The 22823-nt window shown below is 43.7% G+C and overlaps 1 protein-coding gene across 1 annotated transcript; it reads right to left on the bottom strand.

The window, feature by feature from the left end:
- Nucleotides 1-10927: 10927 nt before the first annotated feature.
- Nucleotides 10928-20352, bottom strand: rpl35a (ribosomal protein L35a). The gene is made up of 5 exons (XM_034165313.1): nt 20260-20352; nt 19754-19792; nt 12247-12399; nt 11787-11931; nt 10928-11014 (listed from the first exon to the last, which is right to left on the bottom strand). Exons 2-5 carry the CDS (start codon nt 19762-19764, stop codon nt 10991-10993), a joined length of 333 nt encoding a protein of 110 aa, XP_034021204.1. The 5' UTR covers nt 19765-19792; nt 20260-20352; the 3' UTR covers nt 10928-10990.
- Nucleotides 20353-22823: the final 2471 nt, after the last annotated feature.

Here is a 22823-nt window from a genome sequence, read left to right as displayed (position 1 = left end):
TCTCTTTCTCCTACCACATATAGCGGTTCATCCTCTTCTGAGTCTTGTGGATTGAACTCCTCTTCAGACTCTCTTTCCTGGTCCTCATCCATATCAGATTCATGGGGAGGACATGGGTCTTGTTGTTGTGGGTCCCCGTTTTGTTCTGACTTTCGGGGTGTCCCAGTTGCTTCAGTAATTCCGACTGGTAAAGGAATGAATATAGGATCCTCTTCTCCATTATCTGGTGGAGGAGCCTGGAAAGGCTCTTTCATCCGAGATTGGGAGCCTGTCGGGTGTATGATGGTCTGGAGCCCACTTGCAACTTGTTTGAATGTTGGTCATGGGGTTTTAATCCTTAATTGCTGCACTCCCACAGCATGGGTTGATCTTTTCTCACTTGTCGCCATGGGAATGGGCTGCATCACTAACGGGGGACTAGTTGACACTCCACTTACTCCAACTGCACCCTTTTTTGGACCTGCTCTATTTGGTCCTAAATTCACCGCTTCAAGTGCCCTTCTCACTCGATCTTGCTCATGCTCATTGCTAGTGACCACCACAATCTCTCTCATTGATCCCCATACTCCTGGGGTACGCATGTGTAGGTTCACGGCTGCCATGGCAACCTTTTCTGCCTCTTCCCATGTCATTTGTCCAGATCGTAATCCATCCACACATATCACCACTCGCCGATGCTGGCGTTCTTTGGCCATGTCAATAGCTATTCCCAGAGTTTTCAACATTTTCTCTGTGTATTCGATTGAATTTTCTTTCCCTGGGTAGCTTTCAAAAGGCACATGTATGAGTGCATGATAATTCATTCGTGGTGCACTTGTTATCACCATCGATTTTCCCTCCAGATTTCTCCTCTTTATGTCTTTAAGCTCCTCTTGGTACTCTTTGCCTGCCTTCTCCTTGAGGCTTGCTCTGAATTTTCGGTTAGCAATTTTCAGTTTGGGATTTGTGAAGACAATGAGACTATCTCCATCTATATCCCAAGGACTGCCAAAATAATGATATGCTCGTCCTCCATCTTGGGTCACCATCTTTTTGGTTCCTTCGGGCATAGGGTTCAAGTCCTCCATGTAATCAGATTCAACATATACATGGTGGGTTTTTGCTTTAGATTTTCTAAAGATTTCCTGTGAGCGCCCTTCCTCTTTACTATGGTAACTCGGTCCGGGAGCACATTCTTCAGATTTAAGCTGCCCCAAGCTTCTGGGCCCACATTCCGGCGACCGACGGAATATCTGTCCAGATACTCCCTGAAGGCTTCTTCGTCTTTTCTCCTGCTCAATCAGGCGTTCTGTATGTTTTTTAACTGTTGAGGTCGTTCCTCTCACACTTCCTAAGGGCAATTTTTGCCACACCGGGTCAAAGCTTGTGTGGAGCTGGTCCGGGCTTTATTCTTGACCATTTACTCCAGAATTAGGACCTCCCTGGGATGTTAATTCATCTTCACTTTCCTCTGGCTTGTTTTCCTCATCACTTTGTTCGGGTTCGGTCTGGGAATCTATCTTGCTCTCATCTCCAGTGTTGAGGATCTGACTTCCATTCTCACCTTCTATTGTAGGATATCGTTCCTTAAGCATTCTTCCTACCCCTTTTAGTCGTTCTGCCACGGACTTAAATTCGGCATACACGGACGCTGATTTTGCCTTAACATCAACCAGGACCGTCTCTACTCCCAACAACCCAGCTGTCATTTTTACTACGGGGTCATAACTTTTCTCAGGACTTATTAAGGTGGTGATTTGTCCTCTTGTCCACCTTTCTTTGAGAAGTTTGCACCACCACTCAAGCCACTCTCTGGTCCCCATCTTGTCCTTCGGGACTGGTGGGCTCTCCAAAACGGCCAGGATCTGCCCCTCTTTATGCTGACCTGGATAATATATCCCTAATGTGCGTATTGTTTCTGCCATAGCTTCTTTGAAACTTTCTTCATCAGTTTCTACACTTTGATCTCTGACATATTTTTGAACTGTTTCTGCCCAAAAATCATATCCTCGTCCATACAATACCACTCTGTGTGGCTGAATATTCACTCCTTTTTCCTCGTCTGGTTCGGATTCAGGCGTTGCTACAGGTCCTGACTCTTCTTCAGCCATATTTTTAATGCTTGTTTTTAACACTAACCTTACTGTTTTGTAATGATTATCCTCTCTTTATTCTCTCGGTTGCTGAGATTGTCGATTCCACCACTGTCGTCTTCTTGACTTCAGCTATGGTCCTTGTCATCTCGAGTCATCCGCCTCTCAAAGCCTCTCTTGGCGCCTTGAGTCAGGGATGAGTGACAGACTACTTGGCTATTCAGCGCTAATTCCAGAGGTTAACTCCGAATCAGCTGCTCCTTTTCCCACTTCTCCCCTCAGGAACCTCACGGGTTGATGATCCTATTCTCTCTTGTAGATCACCATTTTGCACGGTATACTCTCATACCTGCTCTTCTTTTTGACGATCCGATCCAGCAGGCTCCCTCGTCTGCTTCCCTTCCTCGTCGTTTCGTGACGATCCAGCAGGCTATCTCCGTCTGCTTCTCGTCCCAGTCCAGACGATCCAGCAGTGACACATCTGCTTCTCGTCCTTGATCCCAGCTCCCTGGGATGCTTACCCCTGTTGTCTTTACCTCGTCCTCCTGGTAGTCGCCTCCAAATTTTCCACCCCTCTGGAAAACATATGTGTTTCAAGCCGTTACTGGACCTATACAGGCCATCAGCTGACACTCTCCACAACACTGTCTCCCTTGGTAATCCACTCAGGGGTTTTCCACCTATCCAATGGCAAAAGATTCTCCTTTGGCCAGGATTCTTCCTCGGACCCGACTACACTTCGTCAGGTCCCTGTTCGGGCGCCACGAACAGGGAGATGGGTGTTCAGAACTTGAACACCCATCTCCCATCTACACTCATATTATTAAGAGACAACGACTGGCTCCTATGCTGGTGTATCTTGGCAAGAAAAGAAGGAGACCGATGGCAGAGTAACGATTCACTCTGAATCATGCTGCGGACTTTCAAATTGGATGAAAATAATGTAAATAGTCTACGCTCCGGGCCGAAAGGACTTACACCATATTTGGAATTACCCTACAAGAAAATATGTTTAAACTGGCCGCAAAAGGATTACAAAGAAAAAGGATGGTTGCTGGGAACAGGAGGATACTTTGTAGATAATGACTCATATACAAGAACTGCTGATCTTAAAGCGCCTGGAATATATACTCCTCTAGAACCTATCGTGGAAAAAGTTGGACAACACTGGAATTGCCCCGGGGTCGGATGGAAGTTTTACCCAATTCCCCGGTGTCCAAACATATACCCCTGTATCTTGAATGTGGTATATATACAGAAAAGGGGCTACAGATTTAAAATAAGATGGGGACCTAATTATGTCGATCCATTACAAGGAATGTATGTGGATATTTGGCTCGGATCTTTCCAGATTTGGACCAGTAGTCCCTACATGCTTAAAAGACTTCAGAAAAAAGAAGCACAATCAGCTTTTTATTTGATTGAGAACCAAACTTTGCCAATATGTACGACAGTACAGTACGTTGACATCGAAAAAGGTGGAAGTATTCCGCCTATTAGAAGTGGATGGCGAACCAGAGCACTAGTGGGGCTTTGGCAACCCCCAAAGGCTGTACTGATACGACTTGGCATAAAGTCGGGAAGAGGATTATTTCGAAGATCAACTCCTCTGTACTCTGTGATAGCACAGTATCTCTACAATGGAGCGGCATATTGGAATGCCTATGAGGACATCTTGCACCTACGTAGAGAATTGAATCCTGCATCTTCACAATGTTTCTTCACACCCCAGGGACCACCGCCTGAAATGAAGGAAGTGACAGTTGTCACTTGGCAATGGGCGTGGCGAGGACTGGATATTAGACTCCCGTGGCCATCTCCCTTGTTAAACACTCTTCTTCAGCAATGAGCATCAAGTGTCTCTGGTGAGAGCACGAGACAAACAACAACACCTAAGATCATCTATCTCCGAGATGGGAGAACCACAGGAAGACAACGTGATCACCACGCAACCCCGAAGGATCAACGACAGACCAAGAGAAAGAGAATCTGGCATAGAAATGCCACTACTGCAACAACCTCGAGGGCAGGAGCCGCTGCCACCAGTACCAAGTGAATTCTACTACGAAAATGTTGCAACAAAGCTGGCCGTGGAAGAAAAAGTGCCTCCAATGTTGGAGTTGGATGGCCCGACTTACAGCATTATTAGTTGGCATTGCTGTACTTCTGGCTATCCTGTACCATTATGGTAGTACGCCCTGGACCGTAACCCATATCAGGGTCCAGTACGCAACAACTAAAACTTTTCAACAGACATGCTGGGGAGTTGAATCAAGAAACACCTACATGATATGGGACCAGAATTCTACAGAAAAATGGGCAAAGATGAAGAACCTAACTCAGCACATGCAGAAGAACAAGTGGCTGCAATACTTGAACAACAGTGGAGAATTTCCAACCGTCACTACCAATCACAACCTGACCACCGGAGCAGAAATCCTTCAAGATCTACAAGTGAGGGATAAAGAGATCATCGTGGCAACCATCTTACGGTTAAAACAAAAAGAGCGAAGAGAAGTAGGCTGCACTTGGATAAGACCTGAACCTGGTGAGCCAGCCTGGTATTGCTCATGGGGATGTAGAGTACTACTGGGCTATCGAGCAGGATATTGGGAAAAAGAAGCTGTTTTTCCAGCATTACCAAGACATGATGTTTGCAGAATGATAATGCCTACCTGGAAACATTGGAGAAATTATAACCTCACCTGTGACAACACCCGCAGCAGAGTGCCGAAAGTGGATACTACATCTACAATAATCCCTCCGTTGAACAAGTTTACCGACATAGAAGCAGGAATATCATACTCCAAACCTACCGTCATCTCACCAGAAGGATCGGTGGGATCCACAAAGATATCACCAACCCAGAGAGGAACTAAATTACTCCCTGCATCGCCAACACAAGATACACAGCGAGTATTAGAACCAAAAGTTAAAAGTATTGATAATGAGATTAGAAAGAGAGCTAAGGAGCTTAATGATTATTGTGTAAAAGAAAAAATAGCAAAATTAGATAGATGTTATTGGAATCGACCTATTGGATGTAAATCTCAAAATTACATGGTGCTTACACCAGTTACTGATTTGATAGACAGGATTGTTTGGAGACAAATACAAGAAGCAAAACATGATGAATGGCTTAACGACACCTTTCCGTGGGTCTGGAGCGTTTCACTGAGACACTTCGAGGGGAATTTTCCAAAAGGATACATGTGGACTGGGCATAGTTTGAAAGGTCCATATAAAGCAAATTTTTATGTGCAAAAACTACCAAAACCTGATGAGCTAAGGTCAGTACCTCAGGATGATTTTGACAAAATTGATCAATGCGTGGCGCATAAAATTTATGTAAGCTTACATGAGACAGAATACCATAGTAGTTTGGCTGCAAGTTCTGGTAAATCCCCCCGATGTCCCATAGACCAAATTAAGATAGACAATTGGCTAAGATGGGTATATAACTGTACGAAGTTATTACAGATTCCAACCATTAAGGGGACCCTTCAAGCCTGGAAGGAAGGACTTAAGCGTAGTGAGGACCTTACCTGGTGGGGAATGGAGAAATCTGAGATTGAAGATTGGGTGTTCCCCTGTTTAGATCAAAGTGATAATTATTGGGTTAGATATCAATACATCGCCACGGTCTACTCCAGAGATAGAGATACATGGTCTGGTTTACTCTGGAGACCAGATCCTTATGTTACGCCACGGCCATGGAAAATGATTTGTAATGAGCTTAACACTACATGCACAATAAGTCTTGCCCGTCAAAATTGTAGAAATGTTCCTGGCTGGGAGGGATATTGTGATGCTTACTATGACGGCGAGTACGACACTTATGGCCATCAAACAGTTTGGGAGAAGAACCGTGCGAACGAATGGATAAGAGCATTTCCACCCAACGTTGGCTGTGCCAAGGCTGTCCTGGGACATGGAATGTCGAAAAGGAGGCAGTGAGCGGCTAGACGAATCTCCTCGCCACCAGCTTAAACAGCCTTTGTGCAGCCCCGCCGGGAAATACCCGCGGAGACACGAAGGTCGGACCCCAGAGACGGAGAGCTGGTCTTATATGAAGCAGGATCTGACAACAGTCAGTCTACGGTCACAGTCCACAGTCACACCCCACGGTCACAGACCACGGTCACAGTCACGTAACCATGGTCACAGTCCACAGTCCATGGTCACAGCCCACAGTCAGTCTACGGTCACAGTCCATGGTCACAGCCCACAGTCACACCCCACGGTCACAGTCCATGGTCACACCACACGGTCACAGTCCACAGTCACACCCTCATGGTTACAGTCCACGGTCATGCCCCATGGTCACAGTCCACAGTCACACCCCCATCGTCACAGTCACGTACCATGGTCACAGTCTACAGTGAAACCCCACGGTCACACCGTCATGGTTACAGTCCACGGTCACACCCCAGGGTCACAGTCCATAGTCACACCCCACGGTCACACCCTCATGGTTACAATCCATGGTCACAGTCCACAGTCACAGTCCACGGTCATGCCCCATGGTCACAGTCCATGGTCACACCCTCATGATTACAGTCCACGGTCACGCCCCATGGTCACACCCCACGGTCATGCCCCATGGTCACACCCCACGGCTACAGTCCATGGTCACAGTCCACAGTCACACCCCACGGTCACACCCTCATGGTTACAATCCATGGTCACAGTCCACGGTCATGCCCCATGGTCACAGTCCACGGTCATGCCCCATGGTCACAGTCCACAGTCACACCGTCATGGTTACAGTCACGTACCATGGTCACAGTCCACAGTCAGTCTATGGTCACCGTCCACAGTCAAACCCCACGGTCACAGCGTCATGGTTACAGTCCATGGTCACAGTCCACAGTCACCCCCATGGTCACAGTCACGTACCATGGTCACAGTCCACAGTCACACCCCCATGGTCACAGTCACGTACCATGGTCACAGTCCACAGTCAAACCCCATGGTCACAGCATCATGGTCACAGTCCACGGTCAGTCCAGTCACACCCCACGGTCACAGTCCACGTTCACACCCTCATGGTCACAGTCCACGGTCACACCCTCGTGGTCACAGTCCACAGTCACCCCCATGGTCACAGTCACGTACCATGGTCACAGTCCACAGTCACACCCCCATGCTCACAGTCACGTACCATGGTCACAGTCCACAGTCAAACCCCATGGTCACAGCATCATGGTCACAGTCCACGTTCACACCCTCATGGTCACAGTCCACGGTCACACCCTCGTGGTCACAGTCCGCAGTCATGTCCCACTGTCACAGTCCACGGTCACACCCTCGTGGTCACAGTCCGCAGTCATGTCCCACTGTCACAGTCCACGGTCATACCCTCGTGGACACAGTCCACGGTCATAATCCACAGTCACAACCTCGTGGTCACAATCCACAGTGACGTACCACGGTTACAGAAGAAGGGCTTTGTGGGGCCATGCGACGGTTTGTCTTCATCTTACGAACACAAAGTGTCTCCTGTAAATCACAAGAACTATATGCAAAAGACTTATGCTTCTTAAAAAGTTTCCTGTCTCATGGTCTCGTTTGTATGTTGGCTGTATGTGGTCTCAACACAAAGTGTTCTCTGAACACACACACAGATTTTTCTCCACAGACCTGTATAAATGGTCTGTACATCTGTAAATAAAGTTCTCCCACACTTCCACTCATCACTCTGGTGTGTTGACTCGTTTCTTCCTCTCCTCTGCACGAACGCACAGCCGAAGGTATGTAGAGGCCACGTGCTTCAGCGTCTCCAGGCAACGCCAGATTTCCACATCGCAGCTCCCAACATCAGCCTCCACAAGGGTAATGTTTGTTTTTGACCTCATCCCTTTTACCGCCCAGCTTAATAATGCTGAGATGAAGGTCATCACAACACTGTGATACTTGGCTACAGGAAGAAGGTACATTCCATGTTAACTCTATAACATTCATAGTTATTCACAGAGGTGGAAAACTCCGGCTTCAGAAAGTAAAAGTCCATCCAAATATTTGTTCCATCTTCCTAATAAACCAACTGATGGTACAACCCCAATTCCAATGAAGTTGGGACGTTGTGTAAAATGTAAATAAAAACAGAATACAATGATTTTCAAATCCTCTTCAACCTATATTCAATTGAATACACCACAAAGACAAGATATTTAATGTTCAAACTGATAAACTTTATTGTTTTTGTGTAAATATTTGCTCATTTTAAAATGGATGCCTGTAACAGGTTTCTAAAAAGCTGGGACAGTGGTATGTTTCCCACTGTGTTACATCACCTTTCCTTCTAACAACACTCAATAAGCGTTTGGGAACTGAGGACATTCATGATTAGATAGAAACAACAAAAGAGTGGGAAAGTTGATAAATTCTCAAAAAACACCTGATTGGAAACAGGCAAGGTTACGTTATTACATGTATGTATGTACATACATTTGGATTACTTGTAATCTGATTACTTTTGGATTACATTTCAAAGTAATCCTACCCAACCTTGTAAACAGGTGAGTGTCATGATTGGGTATAAAAGGAGCATCCCCAAAAGTCTCAGCCGTTCACAAAATACGACAATGGAGACCCCGGAACAACTGAAGTCGGACCTCAAGCAAGAATGGGAAGGAATTCCACCTACAGTCTGTCTGCAGACAAACTGTGCACTCTGATATCTCTGTGCAGAGAACCTGCAGGCCGCGTCTTCACCTCCTCGCTGCGCGCACCCGACGCAGACATTCCTGCATCATCATGACGCCACAGAAAGCAACTCAAAGCAGGTTCGGTGTGAAAGTGGCTTCAGAGATTGTGCTCATGAAGTATTTTGGACCTGTTGGTGCAGTATGACAGTAATAATAAAGAGCTGAAACTTGATTGATTTTTCAGTTTTAGTGTGTTTGACAAACTGCCAGTTTTCTTGTTTACCATATAATAAAACAGTTATAGTCTTTTGATTTTGGATGGGGTTCATCTCGGCCAAGACCTTGGTGAACCCCATCCTGACCAGGTCCACATAAACACGGGTACACCCAAATCAAAAGACTATTATTACCTCCACCAAGGTTATGTTTTCGGTCACGTTTGTTTGTTTGTCAGCAGGATAACTCAAAAAGTTTTGAACAGATTTTGATGAAATTTTGTGGAGTGGTTGGAAATGACAAGAGGAGTGATTAAATGTTAGTGGTGATCCGGATCACGATCCGGATCCAGGAATTTTTAAAAGGATTCTTCACCATTGCGGGATAGGGGGAATTTTGACATTCTAGTTTCTAACTCCACAAAAACAAGGCAGAAAGGCTTGAAAAAAATTAGGGTGTAACATAGTCAAAATGATGATCTGATCCAGAATATGCAAAAATATAGGGAAAATAGAAAATGTGTCAGTGTGAGGTGACAAATGAAGCTAGAGATGCACAACTAACACCAAATTGTAGCTGAATCTTTACTGATTCAGTAAGGTGTCATCAGATTTGATGTAGCTTCAAATGTTATGGAGCTCGATCCAGAAGAAAACCGCCATTACCGAAAAATCATTTTATACAATAACTTTTGAACTAATAAAGACATAAAAGTGATTCCAAGTTCTAGTGGTATGTTTTCATGGTCAAGGATGTCAAATATACAGGAAAGAAAAGTGTATGTATTATAGTTTTGGTTGTAACACTAAATTGTTGACTAGATCACTGAGCCAAGGAGGGAATCTCTTTAGGGTCAGTGACCCTATGGCCTTGTTTGGAGAAGTGTTTCATAAATGTTAAAAAATTTCTATATTTGCAGTTTAGTTGAATAAAAAATTGATTTTTTTTTTCTCGTTTTTGTCTATAAGCGCATGCAATATCAATATCAGTGCTCAGATGACAGTAGCTTCTGGCAAAGGTGCAAGTTGCAATAAACTGTGATGCCAAGCACTAAGGATATATATATGCTATCCAGTCACAGCAGATGAAACTTTTTTTTTTTTTTACTACTGAGCAAACATCGTTAAGACTTTTTTAGCTTCAATGATTCCACAGCGTGTAGATGTTATGTCTCTGGGTTACCACTGATTGTCTGTGGACACAGACCTCCTGTGGTGTTGTAGACCTGGATGGACGTTATGAAGGTTCACCTTCCATCTACCATCACTGTGGTTGTCCTCTGTCCGCTGGATTCAACAGAGACCGATGGCTGGAACACAGCAGGCTGTGGATACATTTCTCTAAAAATCACATCGATTAGCTTTTTTGTAGAAAAGATGAAGCTCCTTGGTCCACTCCTACACATGTACCAGATGCTTTGAATTATGAACTAGAACTAACTCTTAAAATGAAAACCTTTTATACGTTTGCTCAAGTACCACCCCAAAGTGACAGGGCAAACCACTAGGTGGCACTACATCCCAGGTTGAAACCAAGTTACAAAGAAAGGCCTTTGACAAGTTTGTTTTAGTCCTGGTAAAATGATCCAAGTTATGTCAGTCTGCAGTGGTAACTTCACTCTGTCACCAACCAAACATTCTGACTGATGGTTTCAAACCTTCAACCGTCTGGGTGACTCTGTGGAAGGATCATCCGTTACTCTTCAAATGCCGTTTCTGTCAGAAACTCTGAACCAGTTGTGTCCAAAATATTCCAGAAAGGGCCAAGGGGGGAAGGACACCACTGGCTTAAGACAGCTCCTAGTTTGGTCCAACGACGCCCGCGTTTACAGGACCAACATCACAGACATGTGACATTTAATGTCTTAGACCTCAACAGTCTTAAAATCACTCAAACCTTTGAGTTCTTTAATGACAGCACAACGATTAGAGTCGCCACCCAACCAGTAAGCCGCTGTGGTGTGCAGTGAGGGACAAAAAGCAGCAGACAGACAGTTTGCAGCTGATTTATTGTTTCTGTACATGTGATGATGGGGCGGAGCTACATTCCTCCTCACACTCGAGAGGGATACAGCATCTGCAGGGAAAAACAAAAACAGCTCAGTGAACACCTCACCGCTTCAAGCAACATTAAGCAAAATTTATTTAATCAGCGCAGTTCGTTATTGACAGCACAAACACCACATTAGCAAGCAGAAGCTAATGGTTAAATACTGTTCTTGCATCAGGCACAAAGAACTCCAGGAGTAAACTGCTCCTTGTTACCACATCATCACAAGTTCCCAGACGAACAGAGCGCATCACTGCAGCGCTAAATGCCTGCACGTTTGCCTTGCTAAATTCAAATAACCCAACTACAGGGCGAGGCTTACTCTAGCCTGGCTGTCCTCCTCCACCGAGGTTGCAGCTGTCCTATAAAGTGCATCCAGATCTTCTTGCTTTACAGCAGTTAGCATCCAGCCTAACAGCGCATTACTGACTGTGACAGTGCCTCATTCAGATCAGCGCACAGCAGCTCTCAGGTGACATGGTGTCAATGCTGCCATCTTGTATCCACAGGTGGTAATGCAGTATATTTAGATGTAAGTCATGGGGCCAAACAAATAAAAATGTGACGTAATAGTCTTGAAAATCCACTAACCCTAACACCTGAACGTGTCACAAAGAGAACTTCAGTGTACTCAGTCGAGTGCATGAAGCTAAATTCATCCTGATCTGGTTCATCTGAGAATGCTTCTGTGCAGGTTCACAAAAGCTTGTGTCTGACCTCAGGATGAGCCCCGCCCCCTTCTCCTCCTCATGCCTCACCACTACGATGCTCATCCTTAACGTGACCTGGAGCGTCTCACCACTCTGATTCGGTGTCCAATGGCCTTGGCTGGCAGGTTGCTGCTAAACTTGGCTCGGACCATGCCACTGTTGCCATGGGCGCGGGTCACCTTCCCCCAGATGACGCGGGTCTTGTTGGGTTTACCACCTGGTGTCACCGTTTTCCTACAGGAGGAAAAAAAAAAGAAAAAAAAAAAAAGGTGACCGACTGGAAATCTGACTCCATCTGGAGGTAATGCACTCTGTCGGAACTTCAGGATGAATCTGGACAAATTAATTTATCTCGTCACATCTCTATTAACAGATCAGTGACTGAACGGCAGAGCCTTCAAACAAACACACCCTGAAACTATAAATTCTCATCTGTAAGATGGATCCCTCCTCTAGATGACTTGGGAAGCGTCGACTGCGCAGCTCTACCTGGCTAATGTCGACACACCGCAGTTTCTTAAACCCCTGACCGGCCCCAGGCAGTCTTACTTCTTGGCCTTGTAGACGTAAGCGCAACGTTTGCCCAGGTAGAAGTCAACCTCGTCCCGAGTGTAGCATCCCTCCACCTTGAGGAGGGCGGTGTGTTCACGCTGGTTCCTCAGGCCACGCTTGTAGCCGGTGAAGATGGCTTTGCTCCAAAGTCTGAAAAACAGAGACCAAGGAACCATGATCCAACAAAGCCACACAGACACATGAGCCCACCCAGACCCGTGGAGCAAAGACAGCCTCATTCACATCCCCTGAGCTCAGAGACTCCCCCCACACGAGCTGCAGCCCAGTAAGCAGAGAAAAAAGAAAACCTACCCGTGGATGTCTGTGGCTGGAACATTCAAAGTACTTATGGCTGCAAATAAAGGGGAGGGTTGGGATTTGTTAACCTAGGCTGTTTTTACACTCAGGTCAGCCTGTGATCGTGTTTGTGTTCTGTGTTGCACTGATAAGTGAAAAGTTTAATCTCAAAAGATGAAAGAGCCTCGACTGAACTCAGCTTTAACAGTCTCTTCAGAATTCAAAGTTTTCTTCTTCTGTACTAGACAGATTAACAAACTGAAGAAGGCGACCAGCAAAATTAACCAGAATGTAAGCAGACACGTTTTGCCCCAACTACAGTCAAACACGTGAGGCTGACAGATAATTGATCATTTTCACACTGATCAATCTCATAACTGATCTGCTCCAACGACTGATCAGATAAATCAGTGTAGCATGACCATCTATTGATTATTTCATGCCTCAGCCCTCAAATAAAAAGATTAACACTCACGTAACCAATAAGGTGAAAATTTGCCTGGTCTGGAAAAACAAAGATTTTGACCCACAAGGTTTGAAATAGTGACAAGATGCCACAACACACTGACTCACAACTCCAAACACACTATTCAAGGCCCAAACAGCACTGCTGCGTCTACTTGGCAGCGTTTCTCCTAGAATCTTTCAGGCTGCACATACACAAGACACACAGAGCAGGAAATACCCAAAAACTCAAAAGCAGCAAGCACAAAGTAAATACAGAACGTCCACGAAGTATTCACAGCGCTTTATTTTTTACAGATTTTATGTAACAGCCTTATCCAAAATGGAGTAAACTCATTTATTCCTCAAAATTCTGCACACAATACCCCATAATGACAATGTAAAAAAAGTTTGTTTTTTGTTGCAAATTTATTACAAAATAAGTAATTAAATAATAATAATAAAAAAAAATCACGTGTGCATAAAGTATTCACAGTCTTTGCCATGAAGCTCAAAATTGAGCTCAGGTGTCTCCTGTTTCCACTGTTCTTCCCTGAGATGTTTCTCCAGTTTAATTGGAGTGCATCTGGGGTAAATTCAGTTGATTGGGCTTGATCTGGAAAGACAAACACTTGTCTACATATAAGGTCCCACAATTGACTCTTCCTAGAGCTGGCCACCCATCTAACCTGAGCGATCGGGGGAGAAGGACCTTAAGCCCCTTTCACAATGGTGCAAACGTAGAGCTGCGTATTGCGGCGTTGTTTCATTTAAGTACGCCCAAAATGTACGTGTACTCAGCCCTTTTCTGTGTTTGCTGCGTTTGTAGATTTGCTTGCAGCTGCGTGCATTTGCTTTTTAATGCGTGTGCACAATCGCGTGTAGCTCTTGCCGCTATTTAAAACCAATTCAACTCTCAGTTCCCTCCTGCCGGCTGTGCAGAACATCACTGCTCTTGTAAAACAGTGGACTGTATCATGAGGGTTTTACAGTTTCATTACTGCCACATATGTAGCCAAAGCTGCTATTTTGTACCTCTGAGGAAGTGCGCTCAGTTCTCTACTGCACGGTGTGGTGCACGTCACAAACACAGTCATTTAACATTATTTTTTGTCTTGGTAGATCATTTTCATTTTGTTCAGATGCTGCTGAGTCTGGCTGTGGTAAGTAAAGGCTGCTGTGCCTTTTTAAACTTCACACTGACATACAGTGACTGAGCTTTTATTTTATCAAGTCAGTTTATTCAGGTTTGATTAAACACAGCGAGAGCGAGAGATCGACCTGCTGTTTCTGGATTTCTGAGTTGAGGTTCGATTCCCTGTTCTGAGCACGCACATGTCCATCAGTAGATCAGCTGTTCTGATCACAGAGGCGCTGCGGGCTGCGTGATCCTGTTCTCCAGCTGATTCATACACGCAGTTTTTGGATGTGTACATGAGCGCCAAAAAAAAATTAAACATGTTTAACTTCTTCTGTCCTACGCACGTAGCCCTCAACATACTGCTGCGCAGGGGAGCAAAAACTCAACGTAGAGCTGTTAAAAGTGGGCGTAGAGCGGCTCAACTCGGCGTAGACAGTATGGCACAATACGCATCTCTACGCTTGTGCCAGTGTGAAAGGGGCTTTAGTCAGGGAGGTGACCAAGAACCTGATGGTCACTATCAGAGCTCCAGCATTCCTCTGTGGAGAGAGGAGAACCTTCCAGAAGGACAACAATCTCTGCAGCAATCCACCAATCAGGCATGTATGGTGGAGTGGCCAGACGGAAGCCACTCTTTAGTAAAAGGCATATGGCAGCCCACCTGGAGTTTGACAAAAGGCACCTGAAGGACTCTCAGACCCCAGACTGGGGCAGCAGGATAATGACCCTAAGCCAAGATATCAAAGGACTGGTTTCAGGACAACTCTGTGAATGTCCTTGAGTAGCCCAGCCAGAGCCCAGACCTGAATCTGATTGAACATCTCTGGAGAGATCTGAAAATGTCTGTGCACCAACACTCCCCATCCAACCTGATGGAGCTTGAGAGGTGCTGCAAAGAGGAATGGACCAAACTGTCCAAAGACAGGTGCACCAAGCTTGTGACATCATATTGAGACTTGAGGCTGAAATTGCTGCCAAAGGTGCACCAACAAAGTACTGAATAAAAGCTGTGAATACTCACGGACATGTGATTTCTTATTTATTTTTAATAAAGTAAGTCCCTTCGGCTGCTCCCTTGTTTGCACTTGGGGTTTGCCACAGCAAATCCAAGGTGGATCTGCATGTTGAATTGGCACAGGTTTTACGCCAGATGCCCTTCCTGACGCACCTCCACATTACATGGAGAAATGCGGCAGGGGTGGGATTTGAACCCGGAGCCTTCTGAACTGAAACCAAGCGCATTAATCACCACCTCTGCTACTTTTTATTTATTTTTAATAAATTTGCAAAAGTTAAAAAAAAATAAATAAACTTTTCATGTTGTCATTATGGGGTGTTGTGAGTAGACAAATTGAAGCGCTGTGAATAATTTTTGGATGCACTGTGTGTATGTGCGCGTGTAAATAATTCAATTACATTTGTTTCACAAATCTGATTGGTTAATCGTGTGAGATTTCCCACCGTAAAATCTTCGATTGTTTCACATATGATGTTATTACGCCACGCCCCGACCGCCCCATTATTGACGTCTGCGTAACAATGCGCACGGTCAGGCCGCGGAGCAATACATCAAATGTGAAAGCTGAGAGCAGAGCAACGACGATGCCGAAATGGATTAATTTAAGCTACCATACGAAAGTACTGATGTGGATTCTACTTGTGCTTATTCTTTTCCACCATGCACATTTACTTCAATGATGCATTATTATTGTTAACACTTGCCAGAAAACTGTTTTATTATATTGGTGCACATTATATTGCAGTTATGCTGTGGCGTTCCATATGGCTTGGTAGACCTCAATACACTGTCAACTTTAAAACTAGATCTCGGTTCAAAAAAGGTCGGGCACCCCTGTGTCAAGTTGAGCTCAACCACACCGAAGAAAACAGGGCTGTGAAATGAAAATTGTGAAATCCTAGGAAAATTTGCAGGGAGTCTGGGGGGGGGGGGTTCAGCACCCCAGGAGCCAGGGTCTAGGGCCCTGTGGGGCCCCAGAATTAAATGATACTTTTTCAGCATCTCCTGGAAGAACAAATCTCAAAATTGGTGGATATTTAAATGAGCCTACATTCAACCTTTCATTTGACCTGTCAATGATGATGTTGAAATAACAGAATATGACATGGAAGTAGGACCTGGAATGATTTTCCTTTTAATTGTAAAACAAATTATGCATTAATTCAGAACAATTAAACTACAAGAAATTTATGAAGACTGAAAAGACTGTTAGCATTTCAAAAACCACAGCCAAAGCTTGTAGAATATTTGGAAAATCATGGTAAAATATCAATAACATACCTTATAGTAAAAAGTCACTTATATTCTTGTGTAAATTCATGCAGCCTAAATCCATTCAAAGCCACGTCTTTTTTTTTTACAATGAAATAAAGTCAAGATTAGTGAAAAGTCACATAATCTCGTCTAAAATCCTGTTTGAACAGCAAAATGTTTATTTTCCAGGGAGAGAAAAATTCTTACCGTGTTTTCCTGAGGGCACAGTTCACTTTTCCCGTTTCTTTTATCTTTCAGGTGTGTTGATGAAGCCTGTGACGATTCCACGGATTCTTGATCTTATGAGACTTTTTCCAAACAGTCTTTCTCGCCATCTTCTCTCTGTCTGATGTCGCTCCATGACACAGACATGCTGCACAATTCTTCTTTTAAAAACTTGAAAGCTCTAAAAGTTTGGGATGTCCACATGCTAAGTTTAGCTGTGGCGTCGCACAGGAGCCACACAGCGTCACCGCAGCAACCAACCAGTCCTGCTTTACGACAACTGTCGTAACAGCTACGGTTTGAGTGGCATTTTTCCTCCACGAAACTCCGCGGGTCCGAGGAAACTGATTCGTATCTGTGACACACAGATCAGTGTTCGCGGACTTATAAAACTTACACGATGTTGGAAAAAAGACAACGCATTGCGATAAGCATTTTAAAAACTCAGTGATGTTCACGATTATTGATGAGTTTGTGTGCCAAATAAATTCATTCATTCATTAAAGAGTACATCATTAATCCCGCAGATCCGCAGAGTTTTCACAGCCCTGAGAAAAGTAGAAAACCCACATACGTTTTGTCTTTACATGAAAATAAAAATGTGTCTTTTCAGTTTTTATAAAGTAAAGACTTGGCATGTACACACGCTGTCTTTAAAGCAGATTATTGTTGTTAGATGATGGGGAGCTCATCGTGACAAGGAAATGTGCATATGCAGTTGTGCGGTAAAGACAGGCTGATAAACACGATGGGGGATGGCATTAAAGTCCGGGGTAGAGAGAGCAGTTGCATGGTGGAGATCCTCTCGACAGGTAGATCATCAGGACACCAGCGGCAGCAGACCGAGTGTGGACTGGACACAGACACTCCTGACCACTGAACACTTTCTGCCGCGATTTGAAGCTCCAATATGCTGCGTTTGTACGTGCAGCTCTCTTATTGTAACCCGTCAGAAAGTCCCCCTCTAAACTTCACTGAGTAGGCACTTGGACATCAGCCGCGTCAGCCGGCAACGTAGCCTCGCGAGATGACGTCATCAAATTTTCAAGCTCGCGGTTCATATTGTTCCTAAAATGTGGATTGGAGAGGCTGGTTCTGCATGAATTCTACCGGAAATGCCGCTATTTTGATGTAGGAGACCTGCGAATTCTTACGCACTTTGTCTGGTATCAATCCATTCAGATTTTTGAAGTGTGCCTGATTTTCAAATTTAACGTGGATTTCCCATGTTAAATTCACCACCTGCATGACTTCGTAGGTGAGTAAATACCTTTGCTTGGTCTAGTTTATGTAATAAACATCATTTTAGCGAAGTATCATATGAATCTGTGCCTCTGCACTAATATTTTGGATCCCCGCCGGGAGCCATGGTAGCGACGTCCTGCTCTGAAAATAGTTGTCGTCTACTCGCCATGCCCGGAAAATAATTGTTCTATACATGAACATCTGCACATTTTTCAGCCGATAAATGCTTCAGATAAGTTTATCGATATCTTAAAATGTTATTTTCGCGAGGATTTTATTTCAGTTTTGCTTCATTATGAAGGATTGATTGGGGATTTATTTTGTCGAGCATATTTATTTTGGGCAGGCTGGCGCACTGGTATGGTTACTGCTTTCTGATTGGTCGAGCGGAACTATGACGTATTAAAGTGATACCCTCTGATTCTTCCTCTTCTTCTTGGTTGTTGGCAAGCTAGGCATTGTCAGTGCATTGCTGCCCCCTTCAGGTCATAAGACACAGAACACCTATTAAAAGTCAATGAGATAGACACAGCACCCCTAAAGAGTCCTTGCCATGGTTGACAGCCAACATCACGGTGCCCCAAATGCTACTATGGGGTACATTGACCGAAGGTGCGTGCAAAGCAGAACAAGACCCTTGAATGGTTAAAGAAGAAAGACTTTATTGAGCAGAACCGTATTGTCATGTTTGCTGTGAGGAGAGCAAAGCAAGTGAGGAGAATAAGAAGGGAAAGACTACGTGAAAAGGAATACCATGCCAGACAAGAGAAGAAGAAGCAAAAGAAGGAAACCAAACAGAGGAATGCAGTGGAGAAGAAATTGAAAGCAGCTGTAGAACGTGGTGAACTTAGGGATGAGCTGGCATTAGAACTGAGTTTGAGTGAAGAGCAGAGAAAGGTTCTTTGTGACATTTTGAAAAATCCCAAGGGTCTGGTTGATTGCTGTGTTGACCATTTCTGGTTTTCTGAGGAGGACGCATGCAATGTGCTTTATTGTGGAAGGGTGTTGAGAGTGTGGGAAAAGAGAGGCGTGACAACAGTTTGTTTGTCATACTGGAGAGACCATGATGAGGCTGAGGAGGAGTCTGAGGACCATCACATGCCCCTCTTCAAATTCCTGACAGACTACAGCCTGGGTGATCTCGTTTGAATTAGATACAGTATGACTGAAAAATAACCTAGCAGAAGCTTCAAATCAGGTTAGATTGTGAAGTTTTAGTTTCCTCTCATTCTAAGCACCATTTTGATACCCTACATGATATACTTTGGTCCAAGCTAAAATTTGCCGTTCTTTCCTCCAATATGGCCGCCATATGGTGCATAATTAATACTTGAAATGATGTCTTAGTGAATTCCTACATCCATAGTTGTAGAGAATGGTGCTTTGAATGTAAACTCAGAATGTGTTTCTGTTCAATTTTAGTTCAGGTAACCATTTCCGTTAGTGTCAACATTCCACTAATTTGACCTTGACCTTGGGGTCATCAGGGTCACTTGTTGACCCAAAGATCAAAGCAAAATAATTTCCAGATATCCAGTGACCCCCCCCCCCCCTTAAAATTTGATTGGAATATCTTTTAGCACTTAGAAATGGTGTCCATACTAATCTACCTTTCCTTTCAGCCAGCAATTCCTATTATTTGACACAATTTTTTCCTCTATTGTAATGTAAATAAACTTAGAAAATAGGGCACGAAAATGACCCCTTCAAATCTCAATATCTCTGGTGTTATTTATCCGATTTTGACAAATTAGGTGTCATTTTGTTGCATTTTTGGTGCCCTTTCGTCTGATTGCAGGCAGAAGGCCATTTAAACAACTTTGAAAAAATGTCCAAGTGCCTACACTGAGCGGTAAGTTCCGCGTTCTCTGCATGCTTACCTTCCAGGCATCTCGAGTCTGTAGGCTGGTTCAGGCCACCTGCACATCAAAACACACAGAATCAAATACAGATTCTCAGAGTTTAGTTAATATATGCCGCAAAACTTCTGTGGGAGGAGTCAAACGGTGGGGATGATAAATAACCTGGGCATTTAACATCATCACAAACGCTGACGTCACGTTAGCTTGCAGCACGACACAAACTGGAACTAGACGGAGAACAAGCTCTGGATGAAAAACCGGAATAAAAGCACCAAAAGGCAGCGGTACTCGGTGAGCTGGTTGAACCGTACTCACCGAGCCCGAGCCCGAGCCCGAGCCCGAGCCCGGTTCAAGGCAGCCGCACACTGTACCCGCAGCTCCGCTCCATCCGAACTAAATCAGCGCCATCCGCGCCTCTCCACACACACACAGACAATCATCCACAGCACGCCATACCAATCAATCCAGCCTCGCGGCCATGATCAGAAAAAAATGATGTTTTATTGACCATCTTTAACTCTTACCTCCTCTGTGACTGTAACAATGGCGGAAAAAGAAAGCGCAACGGAATGCTGGGAAATTACTGTAAACATGGCTGTCCTGACATGTGCCTGATCAAAAATAAATAAATAAATGAAATAAAATAAAATAAACGTTCTAAACGTCTTTATTCAGAAAATAATACAATTAAAAATAAAATAAAAATAAATTTTTTTTCCTTCAGTGTTTATTATTTTAGTGTCCAAAATAACATTTTATTGAATGATTTCGGACTGACGGTTTCAACACATTACTTTATACATTTTTTGGGGGGGGTATTTTTGGAAGTTGTTTCATTTTTAACTTCTACTTCAACATTTTAATAATTTAGATTTTTTTTTATTTCAATTATCCTTTAATTTGTAAATCGTTTTATTACTTAATAAAATTTGATATACTTTGTTCCTTTTTTCGCTTGACTTAAATATGCATTTTTAATTTAGGTACATTTCATAATTTGTAACTGTTTTTTATTACTCTGTTGTTACAGGTGTAAAATATTTGAACCACTTTGAATCATTCTGCTCGTCAGAAACTGCTTCATTTGGCAAAGCTTCATTTGATAGCGTTTTATTTCTTTATTTTGATCGATTTATTTGTAATTCAGAGTGCCCTTGCTAGAGAAGGCGGTGTTTTTATTGTTGTTGATTCATTTTATTTTATTTGTTATTCATTTTCATGGCTCTGGTTATACGGGTTCAGTCGTCATTATGAATCATGGTTCGGCGTAATGCTCATCCACAGCCAACAAACGTGAGGCTTATTTCATTATTTTGCCTCTTTGCGTTTGCTTTAAAGGATAAATTGAGGCTGGTGGTGACCTAAATTTTAGCTGCTGGACTGGTGTTATCTGGCGTGCAGCAGAAGAAGGTTAGCGACGTGCTAACAGAGTGAGAAAAGCTTCATTTGGATGGGGTAAGTCTTTTATTTGTGTCTTTTCTGGTGAACAGGCTTCTTTCTCTGTGAGTCGCAGAAGGTTAAACTGAATTACTGCTCTGCTGCAGCCTGTCTGTTCGGGCACAAACAGACTTTTGGAGCAGATCGGTCACTTTTTCAGAATCAGAATAGCTTTTTATTCGCCGAGTATTTCTGTTTGAGCTGCACTCTCTCTGTACGACACGAAACACTGATTAATTCACAGTTTTTAAAAAAATGTGCAAATGAAATGTGGCAGCTGTGCCGTGGACTCGGTGGTGAATCCTGCTGGGCTGAAAACAATCAGCAATGGACAGCATTATAAGTTGATCTTGATGTGAGTTTTTTCATTTTCTCCAGTTTATTGTTTGTTTGTTTCAAGGCCGTGGCTGACGGCGAGACTCTGGTGGTAAAACTTGGAACTACTTGTATAAACAAACATACTGCATTCAAGATGTCCATAACTCCTTTAATATTTTTTGATTTTGATTTTTTTTTTATTCGGCCGTGTCCATAACTCTCATTGAATGCAGTATATTTGTTTATACAAGTAGTTCCAAGTTTTACCACAAGTCTTGCAGTGCGAATATAGCCACTTTTTTTAATGCCTCGCCAATGCAAGGCAGTGGGTTTTACCAACAAAGTGAGAAAGAAAATTAAAATCCATCACGACACAACAGGATTTTTGCATCACATCGATCAATATCCATTTATTTCCATAAAATCACAACAAAGTTGCCTCAAGGTGCTTCACACAAAGATCTAAAGGTGCCCTGACACTTGACCACCTGCTTTGTTGTACCACCTGCATGCGCTCTGCTCTGGACACTGCATATGTAAAATAATTGTTTCATAGCAGATTAATCATTTTCTCTGCAACTTGGCTGCTGAAAACAGCTCTAATCGCTTCCTGAATCACAGAGGACTGCTCCAGCAGCAGCCGTATGCACACGCACCCGTGCGCTGAATGAGCTGGAGAAAGCATTTAGAGCCGTCTAAAAAGGTAATTTTGTCATGTTTACATTGTCATGGCTTGGTGAAACAGTTGTATGTTCTTTCCTTCTTGTGTGCAGCTGCAGAAGTATGTTTATGACAGATTTAACATCTCGTTATAATCCTTCAGACAAGCTGTGCTCTGATGCGGCTCGCTGACGCAATCACTCACACTGTTCACTTCTTTACTCCACTTGATAAGCTACATGTAGTGTTGGCGAGCAGATTGCACCACATTGCACGACATTTATGCGTGAGAGATTTTTTTTGAACATTTCAAAATTCTCTTTGCACAATTGCATGTGCCGGTGCCTCTCTCACGTTCAGTCTACACCCGTTAAAGATGAATTTACTCTCCTGCACGACACAGGGCATGCAAGTGTCAGCGCACCTTAACCTTACCAACCCCTAGAGCAAGAACACAGACGATAGTGGTAAGGAACAGTGATGGTGGGAACACGTTACTTAGTAACGTTAATCTAATCTGACTGCTTTTTCAGTAATGAGTAATTTAATGTGTTAATCTTTCCAAATCAGTAATCAGATTAAAGTTACTTCTCCAAGTCACTGCTCATTAGTATTATTTTTGCATTGTGGGTTGATCGCAGCATTAAACTTGGTCTATGGGCAGGGGGTCAGG

The sequence above is a fragment of the Thalassophryne amazonica genome, unplaced genomic scaffold (genome assembly GCF_902500255.1).
Source record: "Thalassophryne amazonica unplaced genomic scaffold, fThaAma1.1, whole genome shotgun sequence".
Classification (NCBI taxonomy): domain Eukaryota; kingdom Metazoa; phylum Chordata; class Actinopteri; order Batrachoidiformes; family Batrachoididae; genus Thalassophryne; species Thalassophryne amazonica.
Note: the sequence above shows the minus strand (reverse complement) of the source record. Positions and strands in the feature narration are given on the sequence as shown.